Genomic DNA, 13,115 nt, shown 5'->3' with positions numbered 1-13,115 from the left:
CACAAACTCCTCTGGGTGCCTTCAACAACAGCAGGAAGGAAACTGACGTATGAGCCTCAGCTTGCTTTGGGGTACACCAACAGCAAACAAAAGTTCTTCTGTTTTTGGGCATCTAGCAATAATGAGATCGGTGAATCGCAAACTACTGCAATAACTACTCAGAAACCCGTGTCTTTGGAATACAAAATGAACACGTGTTTGGTAAACTGGATGATGACGTTGACTGGAAGTTCTCACTTGATCATGGAGCACCACGGCAACCAATACTGCTAACAAAGTTGACACAAGAAGTAACATAAAACATAGCTTGAGCTTATGCGGTTACTTCTTAAGGTTTGGCAATTTTTAGAAAATTGTTCTGGGTTGGATGAGATGACTCTAAAGCCTTCTTTCTTACTTCTCTATCAGGAGAGAGATGTATATCATCATCATGGATTAAGGAGTTTGCATATGATTGACCACAACGTTTATAGGGAAAAATAATTACACCTCTGTGTGAAACCTTGCAAGTCAGCAGCCCATGCTCTATTTGTTTGTTTATGGTGCTTAACACATTTGTTAAATTTGAGCCTCGCTTCGACTATGTGGGTTTGGTGACCGTAATAGTCAGCAAACCACAAACATCAGGAAATCTCAAACTGCTGGGGTGTAGAGTGGGTGGAGCTGCTTCATCACTTTGTACATATTATTGCTAGAAGACTATAAGAGTGCATTCTACGGTTCTGCGTCAGTTATTTTACTTGCCTTGCAGTGAAGGAAAAACTGACATAAACAGACCTCCAAACACTCGTCTGCCTTGTTGGAGCAAGCGAATGGCAGAGTGGGAGGTGATGAAGTTTTAGCTTTAGGCTGTTGTTGGCTTTGCAGTAGTTTTAAAAACAATTTATGTTATTGCTGTCTGAATTTCCACTGCTGTTCTTCTCACAACTGTTCCTGTTTCTAGAATTTTCACTGCTTTTCTTGCTGTTGTTGCAGCTGTTGTTGTCGTAGCTGCAACCACTACTCCCACAACTGTAGAAACTTGAGGACCATGCTTCACTAGATAGTTGCAGAGTAAAAGTCCTTGTCACCAATATTTTATCACACTCCGTGTAAGTAGAACAAAGTTTACAATCCTTCGCAATGGCACTAATGCAGAGACCGGTGGAAAGACGGTTCCTGAGGTCAATGACTGTGGAGTTCATGACGTGAATGTCTAGCCAAAAATGAAGTCCAGAGCATAGTGAAAGTCATCGTAAGCGTACACAAATGTGAATCAAAACATTACACAGGCAAGATCAAACACACTATTAATCAATGGTGTGTATCTAAGTCTTCAATAAGCCATGGAAAATACGGGATGGAATAATGACAATATTATGGAAGTATAGATGTTACTCAGCATATAGCGGACATGCAGTCACAGATAGGCACAACAAAAAGATTGTCAAACCAAGTTTTCGGCAAAACAGGCTGAAAGCTTTGTTTGACAGTCTTTTTGCTGTGCCTCTCTGTGACTCAGCATCTCAGCTATATAATCAGTGGCAACCAACCTTTTTATAATATTGTCTTCAATGAACTAGCAGAACTGACTGGATGGTCTCAGGATATTGTATTTATTGGCACACTTGCATCAGTGAATGGGCCCACGCGATATGTCTGCACCTGCAGTGGAACCCCTCGTGGCAACAAGCTACGATCTGAGTACAAATCAATAGTCGATCTGGGTAGGGAACCTGAATCACTGTTGGGAACGAAAACCGGAATGTGTGTTCAAGGCTAAAAACACAAAACTTGTTTTCTTTAAGTCCTAATTGTCAAGAAAAATACAGTGGTTGCTTTTTTCACTAAATGAGAAGTGTTGACATATGTCGTATTTAAATCTCATTTGGAAGTGAAATGCATGCTCGCTCTATATTGGAAAGTGATTCATCTAATATTGAGACCAAACTGTTGGATCATTCATTGCACAATATTACTCAAAACTGGTACTGACAACTTAGCTGCAGTAGACTTAGCACGGTTTTGAGACTGCTCTCTGTAGACCTGAGTGTGCACAAAATAATTTTGACCCTCTTCAAAAGTGGATGCTCAGCTGAGAAAGTGAAAGCCAAAGAAAGTTAATAGTGAGGAAAGCTATACTGAGTGTGATGAAAATTATTTTGGGAGTAAATGAAATAAATAGTGCTGTATTGTAAGAACCAAAGTGAAGCCTCCAGGGCATGTTGGTAGTCATGCCTGGGTAGCTTAGCTTGGAACAGCACTGCCCACAAAACTCCAGATTATCGGATTTGAACCCTAGTCTGATCCACAATTTTAGTCTGCCAGAAATACGTTTACTCCCACTATTATACAGTTAACAGTTTCCCAGCTTCCTTTATACCCCAACCCTCTCTCTTACAACCCAACAATATTTTCTTACACAAATGTTGACAAAAACAAGTCCCAGTAAGTATATTTAAAATATTTTTACACACAAAAATGTACTAGTTCTTCTTCTTTATTGAGCTGATATTCACCACCCCTTTTCCATCTAGTAGTCTTGTTTCAGTGGTTATCTTGGTGTATGTGTGTGTGTGTGTGTGTGTGTGTGTGTGTGTGTGTGTGTGTGTGTGTGTGTGTCTGTCTATATATAATTATCTTTCAGCACTGTTTCACTGGAGAGCATATCATAAAATCTCTCTATTTGAGTACAAAGAAGTTCTAAACAATATGTTCTCTGCAAAACTATTAAATAACATTTTAACAGGTGGATTTGAGGGCAAGCATCTCTACTGCATCAAGGAATCTAAAGAGTGAGAGAGAACCTTTTTGTCAATATGAATAATAAAAAATCTGAGTGCACGACTTCAAAGAATTGAGTGAAATGCAGGAAAATGTAAAATATAGGAAACAACTTTTTAAGCAATGAGCATTATGTGCAAGATCCCCCTTGCATTTTTGTAGTTTATGTATGATACATGTGCATGATAGGCATTAAAATACTCATCAGGGACTTTTTTTATTATCATCCAGTAAAGGTTATCTGAATTTTGTGTTATGTTTAGCCACTAAAGAAAGTGGAAGTGGCTATCTGTTTGGGACACACAAATGTTCAACTTAATTTCACTCATCATAATCAATGTTTTTAGAAAGCCTGCAGTTGTGTCATTCATTATTTAAATGATCACACACTGCACCAGTTACATATTTTTCATGTTTAGTGTGACATATATAAAGAATTTATTCTCACTGTCAAGCACAAATATTTACACAAGAATTTTTTGTGATGTTTGCAGATGTGCTGTTCTGCTTCTCCTGCACTGCAGCAGTCATCAATTTGAGGTTATACAGTACTATGCCTCCTCCATTATGCAGAAAACCACACATACACAAACCATCACTCATGTTATTTGTGTGCGAACAATTCACAAAAAATACTTACATAAATATTTGCATCTGACTACGAGAATAAATTCTCAAAACCTGTTTTGCTAAGCATGAAAAAATATGTAACTTGTGCAGTGCTTCATTATTTAAACCAGAAACACTTGAGCAATGCAAGAAACACAAAAGTGGCAAAACACCATGTGAAATATGCATTTGAGAAATCATAACGATCATACAGTTGCATATGCAGAGTAAAAGCAGTTGAAAATGGTTGTGATCAGTCATAATACCATTACTTGAACAAACCTAGCTACTCCTATCAGCCACCAAGGTGAGTAGAACTTTGAAGTGGCAGGAGGTAATGAACTGGTTTGAATCTTACCTATTCAGATCTGCTGAGCAGAGTGTCATGGCATCTAAACTTAACTGTGTAACATTTGTAAACAGTACTTGAAGGCCAATGCCATGATAGCATCATTTTTCTCCACAGACATTGTTTCTTAAAGCATGATTCATGGGAAAGTTATAAATTTGTTAACACAAAATCAAGTGTGAATTAACATTCTAAACATTTGATGGGAGAGATACAAAAGTAAAAAAAAGGTAGAAACGTAAAATAGGGTTTATACTGTATGTGTAGAATAATTTCATCATGCAGGTACTAAACAAGTTTATTTAGCAGACTCTTCTTGAATTGAAAATGGAGCTATAATGCTCCAAAACCTCCCTGCAAAATATATATATTTACTAACTGCATTGTGGCTCCACCCCCCCACCCCCCCTTTTTATACAAGGAATCTGCCGTAAGTTGTGAAAAGCCTTAACATACAGATACCTCTATAAGCAAAGAAAACTACTGTGTTAGTTTCAAACAATGAGACGATACACCACATCAGGGAATAAAGTTACCACAATAGCAAAAGCTGGTGATTTCAGAAGACATATATCATGACACAAGCAAAAAGTGCCACTGATTCAGACACATTTGACACAGTAGACAACGCTCTTCAGTGATATGTTACACCAATGACTGTGACAACAGTACTGAACACTATTTTCTTCTCAAGTATAAATTTTTTAAAGAATGCACATCATAGCTTGGATGTTAAACCATTAATAATTAAATGTTATGAAGACAACTGGAAGGAGGCACCTAATACCACTAACTACACCACATACAACAATTTCATTTTTCCAAGGAAAGATAAAAATGCTGATGATGGGTATGCCAATTGTGCGTTTGACTTACCAACACAATATAGCTTCAGAGGGGAGGTCTCTCTCTCTCTCTCTCTCTCTCTCTCTCTCTCTCTCTCTCTCTCTCTCCCCCCCCCCCACCCCACCCCACCCCACCCCCCTTCCCCAGCACAAAGGATTTGTGCAAAAACTAGCAAAGTTTTAATTCTCTTTCACGTGTCAATGATACAGTGCTTCTACTATTAGGTGAGGGGTCCCTTTCACCCTATATCACCTATATCAACTGAGATGAAAATAAGCAAACTATTTATTTTGGTGCGATTCATCTACATGGATAGAAACATGTACAGGAGGTTCACCAAAAGCACAGTATGACGACATTCACTTCAGAAGGAATGGAGACCTAAATTCCTTCTGAATCGATAGTTTTTGAATGAAATATTATCCACAGATGAGCAATTTCAGTTGAATATGAGTGAATTTAAAGACAACAAAGCAGGACTATGTAAGAAATGAATTATTAAGTAACACTACTGATAAGTATCAAATTACTGTGAAATGTATGGGATCATGAAATGACTTTCATTTGGAAAGAAAGGGGTAAAAGGGGTAATAACATTTAGGGCTTTCAATACAAATTAACACAGCAAACAAATTCAAGACTTAACTTCACAACAGAACTGCTGTGTAATAATCTTTGATATTAAACACAGTCATTAATTAAAGATGTGTTTGTCAGCACATTGTAAAATATCTGTATCAAATCTTCTATGTATTTTGGGGAAAAAACTGTTATAAATCTTATAAAAAGTTCCTCCGATTTTTTCTTTGTGGTTAAAGAAGTTAGAAAGAAAATGTTGTCATTAATTGCCTCGTGTTTCACTGCATCATGAAAATTACGATACAACATGAAGAAAAAGTATATTAATTTTCTTTGATGACCTATAATTTTAAAGAACAAGAAAGTATATTTCAAAAACTATCCCACAGTTTAAGACAACTTACACTTTGTGTTCTGCCACGCAGCAGGTCTTGTCATGGGATAAGCCTTGTCAGAGAGGTCCACAACATGAATAACATGGCATGGTAATAAAATAATCTAGATACAGCACTCACTCGGTTCGGGAGCCAAGCTGACAGTCGGTTCTGGAGGCTCTATAGCCTCGGCCTGCTCCTGCTGTGTGCGTTCTTGTGACTGTACAGATCCTGGCGACTTTTCATATGTAACTTCTGTGACAGTGAGACCACCTGCAATGGAAGAAGTATATGTTCTGACCTTGTATGACAATGGGAAGACATGGAAAAAATAAAAACAACAGTAGACTCAACTTCCCAGTAATTATTAACAAATGAACACAGTAACTATTACAAAATTTATTTGACAAAAATGTTGGATCATCCACAAATAATCAAAAGTTCCTAGCATTGCGAATGTAACAAATCAAGTATACAACTTGTTAAACATAAACATATATAAAATTATTCTCTATCCCCAATAACTGGCACTATGTACTGTGATTATGATATGAGTTACTTTATGGGTTATTCTACAAGAGTAGATATATGAGCAGATGCTGACCATAATCAAGTATAGACGTTAGTGTAGAAATAATAAATGACTGATTCTTTAAAGAATTGAGCTCCCATGTATAAAACAGATTCAAATGTCAGTTATGCTTGAAGATTTTTGGAAGTCACTAAGTGCTCTCATTATGGAACACCAGAGGAATATAGACTGAGCAATTTGGGCTCTATTATAAGGAAAAGCAAATTTTTCTTGCATTTCAATGTTTATGATGTCATATCTCCTGAACTATGTGTTGTACAATGGTATAATTTTGCAGGTACATTCAGTTTTGTTTGTGGGTACTGTCTGCAAACTGTGTTGCAAGAAGTCAGTAGTAAAGAAAAGTAATAAATTAAAACGTCATGTCTGATCCTGAAGTTTTACTGTATGAACAGCAAAAATGAAGTAGTAATAACTTTTCCCTCTCATCGTGTGTGTGTGTGTGTGTGTGTGTGTGTGTGTGTGTGTGTGTGTAGCTTGTAAGAAATTGCTAAGTGCTCTCATTCTAAAATACTAAATGACTGAAGTCCAGGTATTTGCATACCATGAATTATGCTGCCTGAAGACATATACTTACTGTATTAAGCTTTTAACCTAGCATTATACCTCTTAATGTGTAGATTTGACTGCATTTTAAATTTTTTAATACACTCAATAATTATGCAAAATATTGAAAATCAAATTTCTGTCTCTGGAAGCCATTACATATGCAACCTGCAACTGGTACTGGGTTCTGAGACAGTTTCTTAATGATACGGATACTAACACAAATACGAAAACACTCCTATGTAGAACATAACTCATTTTCAGAAGATATATAACTACTTAACATGTAGCACTCCCTCTCTTTTTCTAAATGCTGTGACGTAACTACAATGGAATGTACTTTGAGGTGACAAAAAAGTCATCGAATATCGACATGTACACACAAAGATGGTGGTATTGTCAAGTACACAAGATATAAAAGGGCAGTGCATTGATGGAGTTGTCATTTGTATTCGGTGAGTCATGTGAAAAGGTTTCCCATGTGACTATAGCCACACAGTGGGAATTAACAGACATTGAATGTGGAATGGTAGTTGGAGTTAGATGCATGGGACATTCCATTTTGGAAATTGTTAGGGAATTCAATATTTCAAGGTCTACATAGTCAACAGTGTGCTAAGAATACCAAATTTGGGCATTACCTCTCACTGTGGACAATGCAGTGGCCAACGGCCTTCACGTAATGACAGAAAGCAGCTGTGTTTACATACAGTTGTCAGTGCTAACAGACAAGCAACACTGCATGAAACAACTGCAGAAATCAATGAGGGACAACAGCACAACATCGCCTGCAGTGTCTCTCCTGGACTCTAGACAATCGGTTGGACGCCATGTGACTGGAAAACAATAGCCTAGTCAGACAAATCCAGATTTCAGTTGGTGACAGCTGATGGATGGGTTTGAGTGGGGCACAGGCCCCACAAAGCCATGGACCCAAGTTGTCAACAAGGCACTGTGCAAGCTGGTGATGGCTCCATAATGGTGTAGGCTGTGTTTACATGGAATGTACTGGGTCCGCTGGTTCAGCTGAACCAGTTATTGACTGAAAATGGTTATGTTTGTCTACTTGGAGACCATTAGCAATCATTCATAGACTTCACATTCCCAAACATGTCACTGGGCCACAATTGTTCACAACCGGTTTGTAGACTATGCCAAGTCATGTTGCTGCACTACACCCATCAAAAGGACGTCCAATACTATGTTAGGAAATATCCTATTACTTTTGTTACCTCAGTGTATATACAGGTGAGGTGAGCAATGGGGGAGAATTAGGATACATGAGCAAGAACAGCTTCCACAAGTGTATTTAAGAGTATTGCAGGTTGGTAATATTGTGGCGCGCGCATACATGAGCAAGAACAGCTTCCACAAGTGTATTTAAGGGTATTGCAGGTTGGTAATATGGTGGCTGGCTGGCGCGCGCGCGCGCGTGTGCGTGTGTGTGCGTGTGTGTGAACACACTCACGGGCTACAATTACTTTTAAAGTGGCCTTGTATCTTAAAGGATAGGTTACACCAGTGATAAGTTCGGAACTGTATGCAATATGTAAATACATAGGATAGGTCTCGTGGTTTGGTCTTACACATAGGTACAGTCTGGGATCGCAACAGGCATAACAATGGACAAGGATACTTTGTGAATTGGTAGAAGTGGAAAGATACTTTGGAGTGAATAGAAACAATTTCGATCAGGATGTCTAGGCATTGTAAAAGATAGTTCTCTCTTTCATGGGGTATTGGGATTTAAATGTTCCCACCCAGAATGGTAATCTGTAATGATGAAGATGGGCCTGGTTAGAGGGTTAGTGGGAGTACTTATATTGTATAAGGGGTGATTGAAAAGGGTTTGTTTGAGGGTGTTGCTGCAGCGTAGATTCAACATAGCATGACTCAGATGCAGGTATATAAGCAGCAACATGTAGTGGAGGGATTAGTGTTGCATTTATGTCTTCCTGATGCGCATGTGGTAATGTGGAAAAGCGATTCCACATAAAACACCAGTTGATGTGGGAGGCTAGCATCATCCAGTAACGAAATGCAAAACTTATGTCAACTCCAGTGGGAGACACTCATACATCTGCCCTGTTGTCTTGATCTCTTTCCATGTGATCATCATACCTTCAGTCCCTTACAAAAGGCCTTTGAAGGGTTGACAATTCCTGTCAAATGAGGATGTGTAGCAAGCAGCTGCAACTTCTTCACACGGCAGGACATTGTGTTTTACCAAACAGATATATTCAACCTGGTACGGCGGTGGGATGCCTGCCTCATTGGCATACTGACTCTGGACTGTGAATCCTTTGAATGGATACTTTTTGTTTGCCCCTTATAGGATGATATGGCACAGAAGCAGCTTTTGTGAGCCATATTTGTAAGGCAGTTCCTGCTCATAAACATCTCTGAAAGATTTTCAAGTAAACTTGTAAATTTTTAATATGTAAAAGGTGATAAACTACTTTTGATGGTAGGTTGATGAATGACAGACATTTTAAATAAGTTATGATACAGATTGTGGATATAGTCTATTGAGGTAGCTTAGAATGCAAAATCGAACCCAATTAAATAGATTGGACTGATAATAAGGTTTTGGTGAAATAAGGATAGTATGTCTTAATCATTAGCCCACGATTTTTACAGCAGCTTATGAGGAAAGATGTAATAGGTTTGGCTCCTTGCAGCCAATTCATCAAAGGTGACTTGTCAATGATCAGGGAAATCCTTTCAGTGGAAGCCACAAAAAGTTGTCTTCGATGCCTATGTTTGTTGATACTGAGAAGTACACAAATGGTACGTGTACCAGAGAGGGGAAATGGGGATATGGCAAGGGAGAGAGGGTTTCAAAAAAGAATATAGACTCAGCTAAAAGGTTTTGATATGGACTGAATACACAGTGACGAACAAACTTCTAATATGCTTTAAGTTTGCACGTAGTGCACTGGGAAAACTTGATAATATCCTCTGCCCAGGTTTTACTGCTGCTTATTGCTCCCTGAATTTTCTGAAGTTAAATAATGTTATTTACTGAACTTGTGAAACTTTCTTGTTCAAGATACACTTTAAAGAGATGTCTACAAGATCAGCATTAGTTATCACCAAATACTATTTCTACAGCATGGTTTCATGCAATGAGAGCTTTTAAGATCTTGTAACAGAGTATACCACATTCTGGGGCCTACATATTAACTCCGAACCATATATTACTACATGTAGCATATAGCTGTTCTCACTCACTCCCTGAAACATAACTCAAGTTGGGATGGCATCTGGAGCTCTTTCTTTTCTTTTTTTTTTTTAAATAAGCATTATCATTTAGCACTCTATTCATAATATATGTGCCAACTGCAAAATACGGACTAGCTCTGCTGCTTGTATACCGAAAGGAAAATCATTTTCTGCAACAGTTATTGTGTAAACTCATTTTTCCTATTAAGATGTAATGATTTATACGGTAAGCGAACTTGCATGTCACAAAAATATCAAATATTGCTGCATGAACCATGGGAAAATTTATTAGCCCATCATAAGACTATTCTTTTAAAGTCAATAACACACTTGTTTTCAGATATTATCCCCTTTTACTTGACACTTTCTCCAATGAGTATATTCTATCCCTGAAGTGGAATTCTGGAATGTCTGCATAATACATATCTATGGTTGTAATAACTTCAGGAGTGAAGGAGGAGTGAAGGAAACCACTCACTGAAAAGCAGAAGCATTGAGTCATCAACAAGGACACGCAAAAAGAAAGAAAACTTGCTAGTTTTGAAAGTAATCCTTTTTTGTGCTAGACTACAAACACACATGCCTATGCTCCTAACTGGCACTGGCTGGATGCACAGTACCACAGCTACATTTTGGCAGGTGGACTATGTTCTTATGAGGTTTGTGTCAGGTGGGTAGAAGGGGAGAGATGCGGAACACAGGAAGAGTGGTAGGGGCTGTGCGACTAGTGGCTCTGAGGGAGGCAGCTGCTTTGTCAGATACAAATGTGGTAGGGAGGGGTAGCAGGTACACAGAACAGGCATGTGATGCATAGTTGTCAGAGCCAATGTGGAGCAGCACACGCTGAAGCTGATGTGCGGACATGAATTCAGAAGGAGTGACAGGATGGAGAAAGGGGTGGGTGTGGAAACAGTGGGTTACCGGAGGTGAAGGCCTGGATGATTACAGGAGTGAAGGCTGTGTTACAAGGATAACTTCCATCTGCCTAGTTCAGAGAAACTGGTGGTAGAGGAAAAGATTCACAAGGCCTGTGTTGTGTAGCAGCCATTGAAATTGTGCCTTTTATGCACAGCTGCATGTTGTGACACCAGGTGTGCAACTTTGTTCTTGGCAACAGTTTGGTGGTGGAGTTTCATCCTGGTGGACAGCTGGTTAGTAGTCATATCAGTACAAAAAGCTGTTCAGCGTTGGTAGCAAAGTTGGTATATGATACGACTCAGTATCTGTTGGGGTAGGATAAGCCTGTGATGAGACTGGAGTATGAAGTGCTGGGTTGGTGAATTGGGCAGATCTTGCACCTTTGTCTTCCACAGGAATACAACCCTTATGGCAAGGAGTTGGAAGTGAGGGTGGAATAGGGATGGACTAGGACATTGCGTAGGTTGGGTGGGCAATGGAACAGCATTTTAGGAGGCTTGGGAAGGGTCTTAGATAGGATGTTCCATTTCAGGGCATGATGAGAGATAATCAAAGCCCTGATGAATGGTAAGGTTCAGCTATTTCTGTCCATGTTGATACTGGGTGTCAAGGGGGAAAAACACTCGTAACCTCACCCCAATGACAACCTGTGTACTCACATTCTACATGCTTCCCAAAATCCATAAATCCAACAGTCCTGGACCCCCCACTGTAGTGGGATATTGTGCTGTCACTGAACAACTTTCCACTCTTGTTGACCAACACCTCCAAACCAGTTCCCCAAATCCTAGCAACACATATCGAAGACACTAACCACTTCCTTCACTCACTCTCCACCATCCCCACCCCTTTATCTCCTGGATCCCCATTTGTCACTGTTGATGCCACCTCACTATATACCAACCTCCCTCATGCCCATGGGCTTGCCACTAATGAACACTTACTCTCCCAATGACCTTCAGACTCCAAACCTGCAATCTCATTCTATATACGTCTTATCAACTACACACTTACATACAACTACTTTTCCTCTGAAGGGAAGATATTTAAACAAATCCTCTGCACAGCCCTGGGCACTTACATGGCACCCCCCTTTGCAAACCTCTTTATGAGCCATGGCCATCTGGAGGGAACTTTTGAAGCCTCCCAAAACTCCGAACCCCTAGTCTGTTTCATGTTTCTTGATGATATCTTCATGATCTGGACTCTGTACCAAGACATCCTATCCTTATTTCTTCAAAAACCCTACACTTTCTCTCCCATATGCTTCATCGGGTAGACTCAACATGCCACCTTCCTGAATGTTGACCTCCACCTCTCAGATGTCAACGACCACACCAAGTTGGATAAATTGGTTCTCATTGGATTACCAAAGTTAAGCACTGTCAGGTGTGGCCGAGACTTGCATGCATGACTGACTGTGCACACCATCCACTGTCGACAATTTCCCCTTTGCCTTTATGGCATAGGGGATCATACGGGTGGTGGGGTGAAGACCCTGAACTCCAGTCTTTGCACCAATGCCCCTGATTAAATTCCAAATGTCTCCACAGTATCTTGTGGAATGAGAGCACGTGACACCATTGTCATGTACTACCGGTCACCCTCTACCTTCTCTCATCATCTCAACAAAAACACACACACACACACACACACACACAAAATAGCAGTCATCAACAATAATACACATAGCTCTCGTACTTCACAAAGGAAAGGTGCCTGTGGGCATAGAGGATGGGAAAAACCTTTCTAATGTGGCATTTGAACCTGTTCTGGGAAGTCTCCCAACTATTCATGCCATACGACTTCACTTTACTGACCCTTGTGATGGCCCCATCCACACATCTGCCCACATTAAACCCACCAACCACCTACAACCCCTGCATTTTGACAGCTGCCATCCCTTCCACTCCAAAACATCCCTCCCACACAGCCTGGCCACCCCTGGGCGGTGCATTTGCAGTAACAAGAACTCCCTTGCCCATGATACTGAAGGCCACATGGAGCCCTTCACAGGCCACAGGCACACACTACCCCCCCCCCCCCCCCCCCCCCCCCGGACAACAAAGAAATTTCCTGTGTGTCATACCCTCACACACCACCAATCATCACACAACGCAAAAAGAAAGCATGAAGGAGCACCCTTTTCCCCCTTGTCGCCTAATACCAACCTGGACTGGAGCAACTGAACTGTATCCTTTGACAGGACTTTGATTATCCCTCACCATGCCCTGAAATGAGGGACATCCTACCCAAGCTCCTTACCAAGCATCCTATAAAGTGGTGTTTCCCAGCTCACCCAACCTTCACAACA

The 13,115-nt window shown here is 40.0% G+C and overlaps 1 protein-coding gene across 1 annotated transcript in view; it reads right to left on the bottom strand.

The window, feature by feature from the left end:
- LOC124721530 (protein purity of essence) overlaps nucleotides 1–13,115 on the bottom strand; it is a 482,247-nt gene that overhangs the window by 168,935 nt on the left and 300,197 nt on the right. The window contains exon 47 of the mRNA XM_047246550.1: nucleotides 5,662–5,793. Within this exon, the coding sequence (XP_047102506.1) occupies nucleotides 5,662–5,793 (132 nt within the window). The remainder of the gene's footprint in view (nucleotides 1–5,661; nucleotides 5,794–13,115) is intronic.

This window comes from Schistocerca piceifrons, chromosome X (assembly GCF_021461385.2).
Source record: "Schistocerca piceifrons isolate TAMUIC-IGC-003096 chromosome X, iqSchPice1.1, whole genome shotgun sequence".
NCBI classification, from domain to species: domain Eukaryota; kingdom Metazoa; phylum Arthropoda; class Insecta; order Orthoptera; family Acrididae; genus Schistocerca; species Schistocerca piceifrons.
Note: the sequence above shows the minus strand (reverse complement) of the source record. Positions and strands in the feature narration are given on the sequence as shown.